Genomic DNA, 17,482 nt, shown 5'->3' with positions numbered 1-17,482 from the left:
GTTTGGAGGAAAGTATGGGGAAGATGTCAGAGGCATATTTTTCACACAGTGGTGGGTGCATGGGTCAACCTGCCAGAGGTAGCAGTAGAGGCAAATACACTTGGGACATTTAAGAAACTCCTAGATGGCCCATGGACGATAGAAAAAGGGAGAGTTGAGTGGGAGGGAAGGGTTAGATTGACCTCAGAGTAGGTTAGTGGGCTGAAGAGCCTTTATTGTGCTGTGTAAGGTCCTTCATTCTATGTCAGTGATTATTCTGGTTCTGATGCAGGGTCAGCAATCTGAGATTAACTCTTGATTCTCTCCCTATAGATGTTGCCTTACCTAACTCTCATCATTTGCAATTGTTTTGCTTTTGATTTAAAACATGAGTTTGGTTGTCCTTGGTCACAGGATGTATCTTTGGTAGTTTTATGTGAGATTTAATTTCTTCAGGGGACCTAATCCATTTATAATAATCTCTGTTACAGGTTTGTTGGTGGAGTTGACGGCTGCTTGCAAGCCTGATTTAAATCCTTTGCACAATGGCACTAATGAAAGTGTTTGGCCAGATCCGGATCCACAGCATCCAGACCGGCACCACAAAATGGAGGGAGGGGAGCTTTGAAATTGTCGAGAAGGACAATAAATCTTCTCTGATCGTGATCTTCAAATCTGGAGGCCCTGCTAAAACATTCCAGGTACTAAACACAAAGTACACTGCAGATACTGTGGTCAATTCAAGACGTACAAAAAAGCTGGATGAACTCAGCAGGTTGGGCAGCATCCTTTGAAAGGAGCAGTCAACATTTCAGGTCGAGACCCTTCGTCAGGACTAAAGAAGGAGGGGGCTGGGGCCATATAAAGAAGGTGGGGGGGGGGTGGAAAACCAATCAGAGGAAAGATCAAGGGTGGGGGAGGGGATAGGCAGGAGAGGTGAAGAAGGAATCTAAAGGGAAAGCACTATGGGTAGTAGAAGAAAGCAGAGTCATGAGAGGTGATAGGCAACTAGAAGAGGAGACAGAGTGAGGGTGGGATGGGGGAAGGGAGAGGGAGGGAATTACTTGAAGTTGGAGAATTCAATGTTCATACCAAGGGGCTGGAGACTACCCCGACGGTATATGAGATGTTGTTCCTCCAACTGAAGTTTGACCTCATCATGGCAGTGGAGGAGGCCATGTATGGACATACCCGAATGAGAATGTGAAGGAATTCTCCAACTTCCAGTAAATCCCTCCCTCTCCCTTCCCCCATCCCACCTTCACTCTGTCTCCTCTTCTAGCTGCCTATCACCACTCATGACTCTGCCTTCTTCTACTACCCATAGTGCTTTCCCCTTCACCTCTCCTGCCTATCCCCTCCCTGCTTCCCCTCCCCCACCCTTGATCTTTCTTCTGATTAGTTTTCCACCCTCCCCCCCCCACCTTCTTTTTAGGGCCCCTGCCCCCTCCTTCTTTAGTCCTGACGAAGGGTCTCAACCCGAAACGTTGACTGCTCCTTTCAACGGATGCTGCCCGACCTGCTGAGTTCATCCAGCTTTTTTGTACGTCTTGATATTCCAGGTACTGTTGCACCAAAATAAGTGAAGATTTGGAACATAATTTGAGTTATTTGAACTCAAATCTATTACTGAATTATATCAGTTGCATATCCCGGAGCAAGAATGATGTTGAAGTAGTATGATTAAACGATTTTACTGAGTCACGTTAGCCACGTTACTCGCCGGGCAACGTACAATGTGGGAGCTACGAGCCAGACCCACTGAAATGAAAACATGTGCTCTAGAAAACCTGCATAGAAAGAGAGTCTCTTCCATTTGTGGGAGGCCCAATAGATTCACTGTGCAATCAGTTGTCGAACATGTGCATGCTCACAGGCAAGCACAATCTCACCATCGAAATGATACGATTCAGTATACGTGTTCTTGTCGCAGAAGTGAGGGATGTGGGTTTGATTTCAACATTTAAGAGAAATTTGGATAGGTATGAGGATGGAAGAAGTATGGAAAGCTATGGTCTGGGGGCAGGTCAATGGGACTAGGCAGATAAATAGAATAATATATAATAGAATCAGGCCTTTAGACCTACAACATTGTGCTGAACTAATTAAACTAGTAATTAAGTACTGAACAGATCCCTTCTACAGACGTAAGGTCCAAATCCGTCCACTCTCTGTACAATCGTGTGTTTATCTACGATAGCCTTTTGCATCCCTCAATCATACCGTCCTCCACTAGCATCCTGGTCAGTGCTTTGTAGATACCAATCACTCTGCAGAAAACAAAGCTTGTCCTACAAATCTTTAGAATTACCCCATCTCACCTTAAGTGCATACTCTCTAGTTTTTGATACTTTGATCATGGGGGATAAAATACTGGCTAGCTGCTTTATCCATGTCTCTCACAATCTTATAACCTACCGGATCTCCACCACTCCAGAGGAAACAACCCAAGTTTGTCCAACTTCTCTTTATAGAGCATGCCCTCTATGATTTTAAGATTTAAGCTTAACTGTCTAATTGTTTTTTTCACCCTTCCATTATAGATCAAGCTTATTCAGCTTGGAAAACTAAGGGATTACTAAGATTTTCTGATTTATTTTTAGATAATTGTTTCATGTCTTTTGAGCAATTATCCAACAAATATAACTTGCCTAGATTTCATTTTTTTAGATATTTACAGATTAGACATTTTTTAAATTCTGTGCTCTCTCCGTTTCCAAATGTTGTGCCTTCAGATATTTTGGAGAGTTTATTTGAATTAGACCCTTTTCAAAAAGGGCTTATTTCAAAACTTTATAATATAATTATGAAGATACGTTCAGAGCCTCTTTATAAGACTAAAAAGGATTGGGAAAGAGAGCTTAGTCTTAGTATTTCTAGTGAGAATTGGGATAGAATTCTTCAATTAGTTAATACATCATCGTTATGTGCCAAACATTCATTAATACAATTTAAGGTTGTACATAGGGCCCATATGTCCAAGGATAAATTAGCTCATTTTTACTCTCATATTAGTCCTATTTGTGATAGATGTCATTCTGAAATTGCGTCTTTAACTCATATGTTTTGGTCTTGTTCATTTTTGGAGAAATATTGGAAAGATATTTTTGATATTATTTCTGCGGTTTTGAATATCGATTTACAACCTCATCCTATTACCGCAATTTTTGGTTTACCGATCTTAGACTCACTGCATTTATCTTCTTCTGCCCGTCGAATGATTGCATTTCTAACTCTGATGGCTAGAAGATCTATATTGTTGAATTGGAAAGAAATTAATCCTCCCACTGTATTTAATTGGTTCTCTCAAACTATGTTATGTTTAAATTTAGAAAAAATTAGAAGTGGTACTTTTGAGACTTCTATTAAATTTGAAAAGTTATGGAGACCATTTATTCAACATTTTCATGTGATGTAATATGACCCAGTGCCAAGTTCATTTGATTTCCCAGCTTTTAGCTTATGTATTTTGAGAGGACCGGAAGTGACGGCTTTGAATACTTATTTTTGTGAGATATTATAAACAGCCCCCTTTTTTTTCTCTCTCTTTTTTTGCTTCTTTTTTCTTCTATATTAGTTATTAGATTAGATTAGCTAGTTTGGCATTATATTTTTTTTTGTTTTTTTCTTTTTTCTGTTTTCTTTATATCATATATTATGAAATATTTAGACTTACTATGTTCATACATATATTTTATGGCTTATGTTTTGGTAAACTCATTTATATTGTAACTATTATGTATGTTTTTTTCATATGTAATGGAATTTATATGTTGGTAATTTCTTTATCAATATATCATTTGTATTCTGTCCATATTACTAATATTAATAAAAAGATTTAGAAAGAAAGAAAAGAAAGCTTTAGCTGTATTTGTCACAAGTCCATAAAAAGCTAATAGTGAAAGTGTCATTTTGCAACCGAGGATTGTGCTGGAGGTAGCCAGCAAATGTTACCACGCTTCTGGCACCAACATAGCACGTCCAGAACCTGCTAATCCTAATCTGTACATCTTCAGAATGTGAGAGGAAATCAGAGAATCTGGAGGAAGCCCATGTGGTCGTGAAGAAAATGTACAAACTGCTTATAGAAAGCAGTGGGAATTGAACCCTGATTGCTGGCACTATAAAGTGTTGCCCTAATTGCTACGCTACCAAGCCATCAGCCTGGTAACCCTCTTCTGCACCTTCCATTATCTTAAGATCAATCAAGACAGCTTTTAACAAGCATTAATTTATTTTGGTCTTATTTCCTAAGTTCAAATGGTTATTTTTTTTTAAATATGACATAGATATGCACCCAGTTTTGCAAAGTTGTGCATTTGAATGCATTGGATTATTTTTTCCAAACTTTAGTTTTTGACCCAATTGAGTGGACTAGTGGATCCAGACTCTTGCACTAAACTTGTCCAATAGTAATACACCCAAACTGCTGGAGGAACTCGGCAGAGCAGGCAGCTTCTATGGAAATGAATAAACAGTTGACATTTTGGTCCAAGACCCTTCATCAGGACTGGAAAAGAAGGGGACGGAATCCAGATGGGGTGGGGAAGGGGTACAAGCTGGTAGGTGAGAAGTGAAACCAGGTGGATGGGAAAAGTAAAAGACTGAAGAAGGAGGAATTTGATAGGAGAGGACAATGGACTATGGGTGAAAGAGGAGGAGGACAGGCCTCAGAGGCAGGTGAGGAGAAGGACTGAGAGGATAACCAGAATGGGGAATGGAAAAAGCAAGAAGGAAGAAATTATCATAAGCTGGAGAAGTGATGTTCATGACATCAGGTTAGAGGCTACCCATACAGAATATGAAGTGTTATTTCTCCAACCTGAATGTGGTGTCACCGTGGATGGTCGTGTCGGAGCGCGAAGTCAAATGGACCCTCATGCACCTTAGCTCCATCCCCCACAAAATGCAGGATGTTATGGTGGGAGAGAGAGTGAAGGTGCACGATGAAGCAGTTCTGCATCAGGTATCACTGATACAGAGGAGGGAGCACCAAGTATAGACCCCACAGACTTACGGGTGAAGTGTCACCTCATCTGTAATGACTGAATTGTGCTGAAGGAGGTGGTGAATGGTACATGTAGCATCTGTCCGGCTTGCCAGAGTGAATAACAGTCTCTGATACCAGGCTCTTTCTCTGTGCCCCCTTGTGTATGTCTAGCTCAGCCAAAATGTGAAGGTGGTGCAGATCAGCCCCTCGATGAAGCAGCACAGCCGGCTGCTGGTGACGTTGCAAGACAAGAGCAGCCTGATTATCGACAAGGCTCTGAGCACTGATGCTCTGCTCCTGAAGGAATACCTGGAGGAGCTCAGCTCTGGCGGTGAGTATCACATTCAGCATGGAAAGTGTATCATTTGATGCTCATTGGGATTGCTGTCATCCAGGTACCATCAACGTATCCAGAGCTTGGAGGTCTGACGGTCTGCGACAAGGCCATTTTATAATCCTGCTCGAGCTCCAGGTCTTCTTCCACTGGTCTTAAATTTAAACAATTTCCCTCAACACATAACTGGCAGTTCAGCTTTTTTGAACTATCCTCCTAATCTGTGAAATACAATTCCTAAAACTAAGGGATACAGACTCAGTTGACACTTTTAAACACCAGCTCAAAACCTATTTATAGTATCTAACCTTTCTTTTAACTAACATCTTTTTAGTCTTTTATTTTCATGTTTGCACTTTATCCCATTTTAAAGCACTTTGAATTACATTGTCTGTATGAAAAGTGCTCTAAATAAGTTGTTATTATTATTGATTTGAGGCCCGAAGGCAGCCTGGGTGGGGGTGTGGAAATGGGAAAGAGATTTGTTTTGCTGTTGTTTTATTGTTGATGCTTGTGTTGTTTTGCTGAACATTGTGGTCAATAGACAGTAGGTACAGGAGTAGGCCATTCGGCTCTTCTAGCCAGCACCGCCATTCACTGTGATCATGGCTGATCATACACAATCAGTACCCCGTTCCTGCCCTCTCCCCATATCCCTTGATCCCGCTATCTTTAAGGGCCCTATCTAACTCTCTTGAAAGCATCCAGAAACTTGGCCTCCACTGCCTTCTGGGGCAGAGCATTCCACGTATCCACCACTCTCTGGGTGAAAAAGTTTTTCCGCATCTCTGTCCTAAATGGCCTACCCCTTATTCTTAAACTGTGGCCTCTAGTTCTGGACTCACCCATCAGCGGGAACATGCTACCTGCCTCCAGCGTGGCCAATCCCTTAATAATCTTATATGTTTCAATCAGATCCCCTCTCATCCTTCTAAGTTCCAGTGTATACAAGCCCAGTCGCTCCAATCTTTCAACATATGACAATCCCGCCATTCCGGGAATTAACCTTGTGAACCTACGCTGCACTCCCTCAATAGTGAGAATGTCCTTCTTCAAATTTGGAGACCAAAACTGCACACAATACTCCAGGTGGGGTCTCACCAGGGCCCTGTACAGCTGCAAAAGGACCTCTTTACTCCTATACTCAATTCCTCTTGTTATAAAGGCCAGCATGCTATTAGCTTTCTTCACTGCCTGTTGTACCTGCATGCTTGCTTTCATTGACTGATGTACAAGAACACCTAGATCTCGTTGTACTTCCCATTTTCCTAACAACTCCATTTAGATAGTAATCTGTAATGGTCATGCTGTGTTGGCGACTCTTGCAGGCTGCCCCCAGCACATCCTTGAGTATGTTGGTTGTTAGTGTAAATAATGTATTTCACTGCATGTTTCAATGTACAATTGATAAATGTATCAGAACTGGAACCCTCTATTTCCTTTTCAAGTCGGATCCACTTTCCTTAAAAACCTTTATGCTAATCACCTCTAATACTATACAAGGGAGTTCAGCATACCACTAGGGGGAAAAGTCTTTGAATTCTGTGTTTAACGATACCACTACAGCATGTATTAATTGTTAGGGTTTGATTTGGTATCGGTTTATTATTGTCCTATGTACCAAGATATAATGAAAAGCTTGTCTTGCATATTGGTCATACAGATGAAATCATTACACAGGGCACTAAGACAGAAAGTGGTAAAACAGTAACAACGCAGAACAAGGTGCTCCTTAAAAGTTCACTGTAAGTAAATGGTAAAATGCAAGAGCATAATGAGGTAGATTGTAAGGCCCGAAGTCGATCTAATAGTACAAGAAGTCTGTTGAGCAGTGGGGTAGAAGTTGTCCTTGAGCCTGGTGGTACGTGCTTTCTGGCTTTTGTATTTTCTGGCCGATGGGAGAGGGGAGAAGACAGAATGTCCAGGTTGGGTGGGGTCTTTTGGTTACGCTGGCTGCTTTACCGAGGTAGTGAGAAGTGTTGACACTCTGTAGAAGGGAGGCTTCTTAGGGGAGTCTAGGACAAGAGGGCTCTACCTCAGTGTAGAAGGATGTCCCTTTAAAACAGATGAGGTATTTTGCCAGTTGCCAAGTCATTGGGTACATTTAAAGCAGGGATTAATAGATTCTATTATCAAAGAACTTGGGAAGAAGTGAGAGAATAGGTTGAGAGGGAAAATAAGTCAGCCATCATGGAACGGCAGAGCAGACTCAATTGGCAAATGGCTTAATTCTGCTCTTATGTTGCGTTGATCTTTTTAAACTTTCTCCCTCTCACAGCTGTGCCCTCTGGTATTTAAAGTCTGATTACTGACTGACTCTCCAGAAATAAAACCTGGAGTTCAGTTTTGCCTTTTGTTTTAAATATCCTTGTTGATCTGCATCACTGCTTTCAATGATTTTTGTTGTTGAACTCTCTGACCCTTTTGCACCCTATTTAGATTCTGGGCTTGCAACTGAAGTCATCTTATTCTTGAACTCAATTTGTCAGTTATATAAACATTCTGCAAGTTTATGAGTGTTCCCTTGTAAATCAGAATCAGATGTAATACGCTGACATGAAGTTGTTTGTTTTGTGGCAACAGTGCAAAATATAAAAATCTATCGAATAAATCTCTTACCCCTGGTCTTAAGCCACAGCCCTGTTTTTTAACAATCCTTCCCCTGGGAAAAGACTAGGTATTTTCACCCTGTATATATACCCTTAGATCTTGTATACCCTTATCAGGTCACCCCACAATTTCCCATGTTCCAGGGAATAAAGTCCTAGTCTACATACTTGCTCCTTGTACTGCAGATTCCCAAGTCCAGGCAAATCTTGTTAAATCTTTTCTGCACTCCTTGTAGTTTGATAACATCTTTTCTATAACAGGAATCGGAATCAGATTTGTTAGCACTGCCTTGCATGAAGTGAAATTTGTTTTGTGGCGGTAGTACAAAGCAAAGATTTAAAGACCATAAGATATAGGAACAGCAGTAAGCCATTTGGCCCATTGAGTCTGCTCCGCCATTCAATCATGGCCGATCCAATTCTTCCAGTATAAGACCGTAAGATATAGGAGCAGATGAAGCAGAAGTAAAATTACTATAAATTACAAATTACACTATAAAATAGTGCAAAAAGAAAGGGAATAGGGAGGTGGTGTTCTTTGGGATCATGGACTGTTCAGAAATCTAGTAGGGAAGATATTATTCCTAAATTGTTGAGTGTGAGTTTTTAAGTTCTGGTACCTCCTCCCTGATGGTAGTAATTTGAAGAGGTCATGTCCCACATAGTGAGTGTCCTTAATGATGGATGCCGCTGCCTCATGAGCCTGCCTCTTGAAGATGTCCTAGATGATGGGGGAGGCTAGTGCTGTGATAGAGCTGGTTGAGTTTACAACCCTCTGCATCCTTGTGCATTTGAGCCTCCGCACCAGTCACTACCAGCAAGAAGCTTTCACTGTAGAAAGTTACTGGAGTATTTGGTAACATACCAAATCTCCTCAAGCTCTAAATGAGCGATAGCTGCTGGTGTGCCTTCTTCCTAATTGTATCAATGTGTTGAGCCCTTTGCATGTCCTCCAAGATGTTGACACCCAGAAACTTGAAGACGTTCTCTACTCTGAAACTCTTCAAAGAAAAAATATCAGCACAGTTAATGGAGGTTTTTAAATCTGTGTTAGTTCTGGGAGTTGGGGTTGGAGGGCTCTCGTGTGTCTGCAGGTGGGAGAAAGGAAACCATCTTGTTTTGCTGCTGTTATTTCGTTGTTAATCAGAATCAGGTTTATTGTCACCAACATAATGTATGTTGTGTAATTTGTTTACTTAAGTGCAGTAGGTAAAATATACTATAAATCCTAAATGTACCATAAATTATCAGATGAAATATAAGCAAAAAGAGAGCAAAGAGTTTTTGCTTGCATGCTGTGTTGGTCTCAGAATGTGTGGTGACATCCCTGCGCTGTGTTGGTTGTTAATGTAACTCATGCTTTTCTCTGGATTTTTTTTATGTACATGGGATAAATAAATCTGAATCCAATGCATTAAATATGTGCAGTAATTTCTGTTACCATGTTCCTGGACAGGTAGGTGCAATTGGAATCCATCTAGATGGGGATTGAGCGAGTATTTCCCCCCCCCCTCCCCCATTGCAAAGACAGGGACTGTTTGACTTGCACCTTGCTGTCTAACTTGGATCTGGGTCATTCCATTCAGTGGCCAGCTTGTTTCAGTTCTATCTTACGTCCGGCTTGTTATAACTTTCCAGGGATGAAGACCCGTCAAGGATCCAGCAATCTTGGAGGAATGTTAGGAAACAGAGTTGTCTCAAAAGAATCTCACCGTCAGCTCTCTAATATAGAGAATCAGGTGGGTAACTATTGCCTAGTTTGTGTTGTGAAATAATGGGACTTTAAAGGCAACACACACACAAAATGCTGAAGGAACTCAGCAGGTCAGGCAGCACCTATGGAAAGGAATAAACGGTTGATGTGTTGGGCCGAGTCCCTTCACCAGTATTGGAAAGGAAAGGGTGAAAAGGGTAGGGTAGGGGAAGGAGTACAAGCTAGGTGATAAGTGAAGCCAGGTTGGGAGAGGGGGGTTAAGTAAGAAGCTGGGAGGTGATAAGTGGAAAAGGTAAAGAGCTAAAGAAGAAGGAATCTGATAGGAGAGGAGAGTGGGCCATGGGAGAAAGGGGAGGAGGGGCACCAAGGGGAAGGGGAAGAGGTAGAGGGGGTCGGAGGCCAGAGTGAGAAGTAGAAGAAAGAGGGAAGGGGTGAAATAGATGCTCATGCCATTGAGTTAGAGGATACCTAGTTGGAAAATGTGCTGTTGCTCCTCCAACTTCAGAGTGGCCTCATTGAGGCTGTAGAGGAGGCTATGGGACTTTTTTTTTAAACTTCTAACCAGGGCAGCAACTGCTTTGTTGAGATTCTGTTCTGAAGTGTTGAAAACTTGTGAATATCAAATTCAAAGTAAGATTAATGTTGAAAGTATGCATCAGCAGAAGTGGTCATTGCCTGCAGTCTGCCATCACTGCAGGACTTGTAAGTGTCTAGGACAAAGAAATGGGCAGGAAGATCATTGTGGTCACTTCACACTCAGCAAGCTGTCTTTTCCAGAAGTTCCCTTCTATTAAAACAAAAGCTTCACATCATCTTAAAAGCTCTTTCCCCTACGCAGGTAATCTGATCAACCATTCTACCACTTACCCTACCCTCCTCTATTACCCCCATCACTGCACTGTAAACACTTTTAACCACATTTTATAATGCTGTTTACATTGTAAATACATGTTGGTATTCATGTATTTATGTACCTTTTTATTCTATATCTGTATTTTAACCTATTGTGGTGACCCACTTTCTGCGCAGGCGAACTAGCTCTCAAATAGCCAGCGTGTGGGGGGAGATTTTGGTAATGCACCTCTGATGTCATTTCCGCCCGGAGAGGGCGGGCGCTAGGAATTAAATGCCAGCACCGCGAAGTTTGAATAAACTAGTCTTGAAACGACTTACCGACTGCATGTCATTATTTCAGTGCTGTGTGTAGCACATCGCTACATTATAACACTTTTATATAACTTCATTCTTTATGCCTGTAATTTTGAATGTTTTTATTGCATGGTGCACCCTGGCCAACACACCACAGCAAATTCCAAATACCTGTTAACTATATAGCGAACAAAGTTGATCCTTGATATTCAAGATTGTTTAATGTTATTTACAGCACACAAAGTGTAAAGGGGAATGTAATACTTGCTACTTAAGATCCAGTGCACAACCATTAAAATGTAATAAGATAAAGAACACAATAATAAAAAGGACAATAAATATAGATGCATAAGATAGCTTCTATAAAGTGAGCAAAGTAGTAATATGTTACAATATACTACCTTGAGATTTATTTTCTTGCGGGTATTTTTTAGAAAAATAAAGAAATACAATAGAAGTTATGAAAATCTATACATAAGCAAAAACTGACAAAACCATTTTTAAGAGAAGATAAATCCTGCAACTAATAAAAAAAATAAATAACTAATACTGAGAACATGATTTATAGAGTCCTTGGAAGTGAGTTTTTAGGTTGTGGAACCAGTTCAGTGTTGAGCTGAGTGAAGTTATCCACACTGGCTCAGGTGCCTGATGGGTGTAGGGTAATAACTTTCTGAATCAAGTGGTGTGGGATCTAATGCTCCTGCCCAATCGTAGTAGCGACAAGAAAGCATGGCCTGGATGGTGGAGATCCTTGAAGATGGATGCTGCTTTCTTGTGGCAGTGCTTCTTGTTCATTGGTAGGGAGGTCTTTACCTGTGATGCATTGGACTATATCCACCACTTCCTGTAGACTTCCATTCCTGGCCATTATCGTTTCCGTACCAGGCCATGATGCAACCAGTTTGTCAGAGACTTTGACAAAATACTTAAAGGATATTCCAATCTATACTGAGGTCCCACAGTAGCGTAACAGTTATTGCAACACTACAGGTAGTCCCTGAGTTACGAATGTCTGACTTAACTGACAGCTCGTACTTACGAACTGAGGAAGGAGAACACCATCCGCCATTTTAAGTCATTGCCGTTAACACTGTGTTGAGTGTTTAACTTAGTATTTGGCTTAAATTTTTCTTAGTAAGATTCACCCTGACCCCGCCTGCCGCCGCCCCCCCCCCCCCCCCCTTTCAGGTCGGCTGGTGGCACAGTGAGATCAGTGCTGAGCTGGAGAATGGAGATTCCTGAGTTTGATCCAGTGATAGACCGTTCCCGTGCCGGGTTGATGTCGAGCTCGCAACTTGACCTCATTATAAAAAACACTGCCACCTCCAGTTTAAATTCCCACGCGGAATATTGTGGAGGATCAACTACCCAAACCAAACCCCCACTTGTCCAACTTAGCCTGTCTCAATGCGGTGGTCCTGAGGACCCAGCGGACCTCGGGAGCTGCTGCTGCCAGTGTGTCTGATCCATTGACGGGAAGCAATTGGAATTGAAAATAAAATGGAAATAATAAAGTGTTTTGAAAGAGGTGAAACACCATCAGTCATTGGAAAAGCGTTAGGCTACACTTGGTCAACGATCGGAACAATTTTAAAGTGAGAATAATGGGAGCATTTGAAAGGCGCTGCCCCGCTGAAAGCTACAATTATTACTAAGCAACACGGTGGTTTAATTATTGGAATACATATGTTTCTTAAGTGTTTTATATGCATAGAAAGGTAAAATATATACTATATACTGACAAACATTTGATTTAACTGACGCTAAATAATACCGGAGGTACTTGTTCCGACTTCCGTACAAATCCGCCTTAAAGACGGACTCAGGAATGGAACTCATACGTAACCCAAGGACTGCCTGTATTACAGCTTCAGACGTTGGAGTTTGGATTTCAATTCTGGCATCCTCTTTATAAACACAAACGAGAAAATCTGCAGATGCTGGAAAACCAAGCAACCACACACAAAATTCTGGAGGAACTCGGTAGCTCAGGCAGCATCTATGGAAAAAGTAAACAGTTGATGTTTGGGGCCGAGATGGAAAAGAGTAACAGTCAATGATACAGGCCAAGATCCTTCATCAGGACTGATGAGGGTCTCCAAGAGAAATGTCAACCGTTTACACTTTTCCATAGATGCTGCCTGGCTTGCTGAGTTCCTCTGGCCTGTTGTGTGTGTTGCCTGTCCTCTGTACGTCCTTCCCTTGTGCATGGGATTCCTCCAACAGTCCAAAGGCATACTGATGAGTTGGCCATTGTAAATTGTCCTTTGATTACACTAGGATTAAATAGTTGTGTGGTACAGCTCACTGGGCTAGAAGGGCCAGTTCTGCACTGTAACGCTAAATAGATACCCTTGGAAATGTCTGCACATAGAACAAGTTATTTGGTGCCTGGTCGAGATCATCCTTATTTGCTTTGATTTTTTTTAAATGAATTTTCCTGCATTTGCTGCTTTCCTTTTCTCCTTCTGAACACGAGCTCCGATTGAAACGTTTCTTGCAGACGCCAGGGAGACGAGATGAGACTCCAAACCGGAAAAGTATGAGCAGTCCGGGCCGATCAAACCTTCAGCATGGACCTAAAGCTCTGCAGGCAAGCGGCGCCCCGGGCAACCGGCTGGGGCCAGCATTTACGTCACCCTCTCATGCTGTATCCCGAGCGGTCAAGTCAGAGAACAGGTAGGAGGCTGTACACCTTTATCTCCACTGTGCCTTATCTATATACAATTTAATGATGGTTAGGAGACATCAGTCAAATCAGTGTAAGATGGATGAGAACAAGTCATTTTGCTTGGACAATAAGTGTATTAGGACATAGAACAGTTTGGTTTCAGATTCATTTATTTATCATGTATGTTGAACCATATAGTGAAATGCATTGCTAGCAATAACCAAAACAACCTGACCATAGAAAATTCTCCTAATCTTCCCAAGTCCTTATTTATTTGCTTGCGTGCACACACGCACACCCTTCTGACCCAACATGTATGGACATTATATCAGCAGAAGAGATTAGTTAGCCATTTGATTACTGATTTAGTTGGTTTTGCACACTATTGTGAGCTGAAGGGCATGTTCCTGTGGTGCACTGTTCTATATTCTTTACCAGGGAGGCAGGACAGTCAGGAATGCTTCCAGTAGTGAAGCCACTCAGTTTATGGGTGTCTTTCTGATATCTCTCCAAATGTTTTGCACCATAATTTTTAGTGAATTTGATATATTAATCCTGTCAATATTGTTATTAAAGGAGTGAGAAAAGAAAGAGGATGCTTTCCCCAGACTTGGAGCTGACTGAAGATTATCCTAAAGAGAATGATGCTTCCAGGTCAGTACCCACAGGAACTCTGAAGCAATTGAGGCTGTATCTTAACATAGGAATGAAATAGCCCAGGTCAGAGAAAGATGCATTATACTGTTTTACACTGGGTTATGATTAAGATTCAAAATTGTTCAATGTTATTTCCTCTACATAAGTATAAGGAGAACAAAATAATTGTTAATAATACATAACAAAATAATAATGATCACATAATAAATATGAATACATAAAATACCTTGTATACATTGATTGTATGTCCATAAAGTGTTGCTAATGTGACTGACAGGAAATAATGAATTAGTGGTGGAGTTAGTGTGTTGAGGTGTGGATCAGCCTTGCTGCTTGGGGAAAGTCGCTATTTTTGAGTCTCGTGGTTCTGGTGCAGATGCTAAGTAGCCTCCTTCCTAATGGGATTGGGACAAACAGTCCATTGGCATGGTGTGTGGGATCCTTCATGATAACACTGACCTTTTTCTGGCACCTTTTTTTATATATGTCTGATGGCAGAGAGGTTGGTGCCAGTGATGCGTTGGGCAGTTTTGAACATTTCTTGTAGTCTTCCTGTCTGCTGCAGTGGCTTCCACACCAAGCAGTGATACAGCTTTTTAAGATGCTCTCTACTGTGCATCTGTAGAATGACATGAGTATGGATATATCTAGAGCTAAATTATAAATCAACTCTATCTCAAAGATCACAGGACAGGGACATGTTTCCATAAGACCCTAAGACATTGGAGCAGAATGAGGCCATTTGACCAGTTGAGTCTGCTCCTCCATTCCATCTTGGCTGACTTATCCCTCTCAACCCCTTTCTACTTCTCCCTGTAAGCTTTGACACCCTTACTAATCAAGAATGTATCGACCTCTGTTTTTAAATATACCCAATGACTTGGCCTTCACAGCTGTCTGTGGCATTGAATTCTACAGATTCACCACCCTCTGGTTAAAGGAATTCTTTCTCATCTCTGTTCTAAAGGAACTTGCTTCAACTATGAGACTCTGGTCCAAGACTCCGCCACTATAAGAAACATCCTCTGCATGTCCACTAAATCTAGGCCTTTCAATATAACATAGGTTTCAATGGAAAACAGGCCTTTTGGTCCTTCAAGTTCACGCTGAATTGTTATTCTACCCAGTCCCGTTGACCTTGTGCACATGCTATAAGTAAGTTTTCCATTGCACCTGTACGTCTGCAAATGACTGTAACTTTGACAGCTGTATCTGGTTTCGGTGTTCAGTGGGGCTAATGTGGATATAAACTGATCTTTTTATTAATAAAAATTTGTTGTTACAGCAACAATAAGGCAAGTGGAGACTCTGGTCGGAAATTCTGCCGTGAAAAGCAGCTAAGCCTGAAGCAAGTTGAAGAGAACAGGAGTTCTGGTGGGTATTTTCTTTGTTTGAACCAACTCTTAAGATTGGTCCATGGTGTCTTCATTCCCCCATTCCACTATTTCTAAGGCTCCGAGCAAACAAGGTTCCTCAGATTTGAAGTGCAGAAAACTGATTTTGCTCTTGGTGTTCTGCTAGCTCAAAAACTATAAGCACAAGAGATTCTGCAGGTAGTAGAAACATGGAGCAACACACACAAAATGCTGGAGGAACTCAGCAGATCAGGCAGCATCTATGGAGGGGAATAATCATTCGACATTTTGGGCCGAGACTCTTCATTGTATTGTGGCTTCTTCCCCCTTCCTTCTCAGCCAGAAATGTCGACTGTTTATTACACTCCATAGATGCTGCCTCACAGGGAAAGAAGGTGGAGATAAAAGTGGAAAAGGGCGCAGCAATTAGTGTAATGTTATTTCAGCGCCAGTGACCCAGGTTCAATTCCCACCGCTATCAGCGAGTAGTGTGTCTGTTTTCAGTGTGACTGTGTGGGTTTCCTCCGGGTGCTCCAGTTTCCTTACACGTTCCAAAGATGTACAAATTAGTTAGTTTATTGGTCGCGGGCTTGTTGGGCCGGAAGAGCCTGTTACGGTGTTGTATCTCTAAATAAGAAAATAGAATTCCTCCAGATGGGTTGATGCAGTCCAGTGGACTCAAACTCTTTTTTCTTTCTTTCTAAATCTTTTTATTAATATTAGTAATATAGACAGAATACAGATGATATATTGATAAAGAAATTACCAACATACACATTCCATTACATATGAAAAAAAAACATACATAATAGTTACAATATAAATGAGTTTACCAAGACATAAGCCATAAGATATATGTATGGACATAGTAAATCTAAATATTTCATAATGTATAATATAAAAAAACAAAAAAGAAAAAAAAAACAAAAAAAAATTTATATAATGCAAAACTAACTAATCTAATCTAATAACTATAACTAATAAGTAATATAAAAGAAAAAAAACAAAAGAGAAGGAAAAAAAAAGTGGGCTGTTTATAATATCTCACAAAAATAAGTATTCATCAATGCCGTCACTTCCGGTCCTCTCAAAATACATAAGCTAAAAGCTGGGAAATCAAATGTACTTGGCACAGGGTCATATTACATCATATGAAAATGTTGAATAAATGGTCTCCATAACTTTTCAAATTTAATAGAAGTCTCAAAAGTACCACTTCTAATTTTTTCTAAATTTAAACATAACATAGTTTGAGAGAACCAATTAAATACAGTGGGAGGATCAATTTCTTTCCAATTCAACAATATAGATCTTCTAGCCATCAGAGTTAGAAATGCAATCATTCGACGGGCTGAAGAAGATAAATGCTGTGAATCTAACATTCATAAACCAAAAATTGCGGTAATAGGATGAGGTTGTAAATCAATATTCAAAACCGCAGAAATAATATCAAAAATATCTTTCCAATATTTCTCCAAAAATGAACATGACCAAAACATGTGAGTTAAAGACGCAATTTCAGAATGACATCTATCACAAATAGGACTTATATGAGAGTAAAAATGAGCTAATTTATCCTTGGACATATGGGCCCTATGTACAACCTTAAATTGTATTAGTGAATGTTTGGCACATAACGATGATGTATTAACTAATTGAAGAATTCTATCCCAATTCTCACTAGAAATACTAAAACTAAGCTCTCTTTCCCAATCCTGTTTAGTCTTATAAAGGGGCTCTGAACGTATCTTCATAATTATATTATAAAGTTTTGAAATAAGCCCTTTTTGAAAAGGGTCTAATTCAAATAAACTCTCCAAAGTATCTGAAGGCACAAAATTTGGAAACGTAGAGAGTACAGAACTTAAAAAATGTCTAATCTGTAAATATCTAAAAAAATGAAATCTCGGCAAGTTATATCTGTTGGATAATTGTTCAAAAGACATGAAACAATTATCTAAAAATAAATCAGAAAATCTTAATAATCCCTTAGTTTTCCAAGCTGAATAAGCTTGATCTAT

The 17,482-nt window shown here is 40.5% G+C and overlaps 1 protein-coding gene across 2 annotated transcripts in view; it reads left to right on the top strand.

Annotated features, from left to right (window-relative positions):
- usp37 (ubiquitin specific peptidase 37) overlaps window positions 1-17,482 on the top strand; it is an 84,688-nt gene that overhangs the window by 10,466 nt on the left and 56,740 nt on the right. For both annotated transcript variants that reach the window (XM_059967538.1, XM_059967539.1), the window contains exons 2-7: window positions 471-680; window positions 5,141-5,300; window positions 9,551-9,651; window positions 13,282-13,457; window positions 14,026-14,103; window positions 15,392-15,480. In XM_059967538.1, coding sequence (XP_059823521.1) covers window positions 525-680; window positions 5,141-5,300; window positions 9,551-9,651; window positions 13,282-13,457; window positions 14,026-14,103; window positions 15,392-15,480 — 760 coding nt within the window. In that variant the 5' untranslated portion in view covers window positions 471-524. The remainder of the gene's footprint in view (window positions 1-470; window positions 681-5,140; window positions 5,301-9,550; window positions 9,652-13,281; window positions 13,458-14,025; window positions 14,104-15,391; window positions 15,481-17,482) is intronic.

The sequence above is a fragment of the Hypanus sabinus genome, chromosome 4 (assembly GCF_030144855.1).
Source record: "Hypanus sabinus isolate sHypSab1 chromosome 4, sHypSab1.hap1, whole genome shotgun sequence".
Classification (NCBI taxonomy): Eukaryota; Metazoa; Chordata; class Chondrichthyes; order Myliobatiformes; family Dasyatidae; genus Hypanus; species Hypanus sabinus.
Note: the sequence above shows the minus strand (reverse complement) of the source record. Positions and strands in the feature narration are given on the sequence as shown.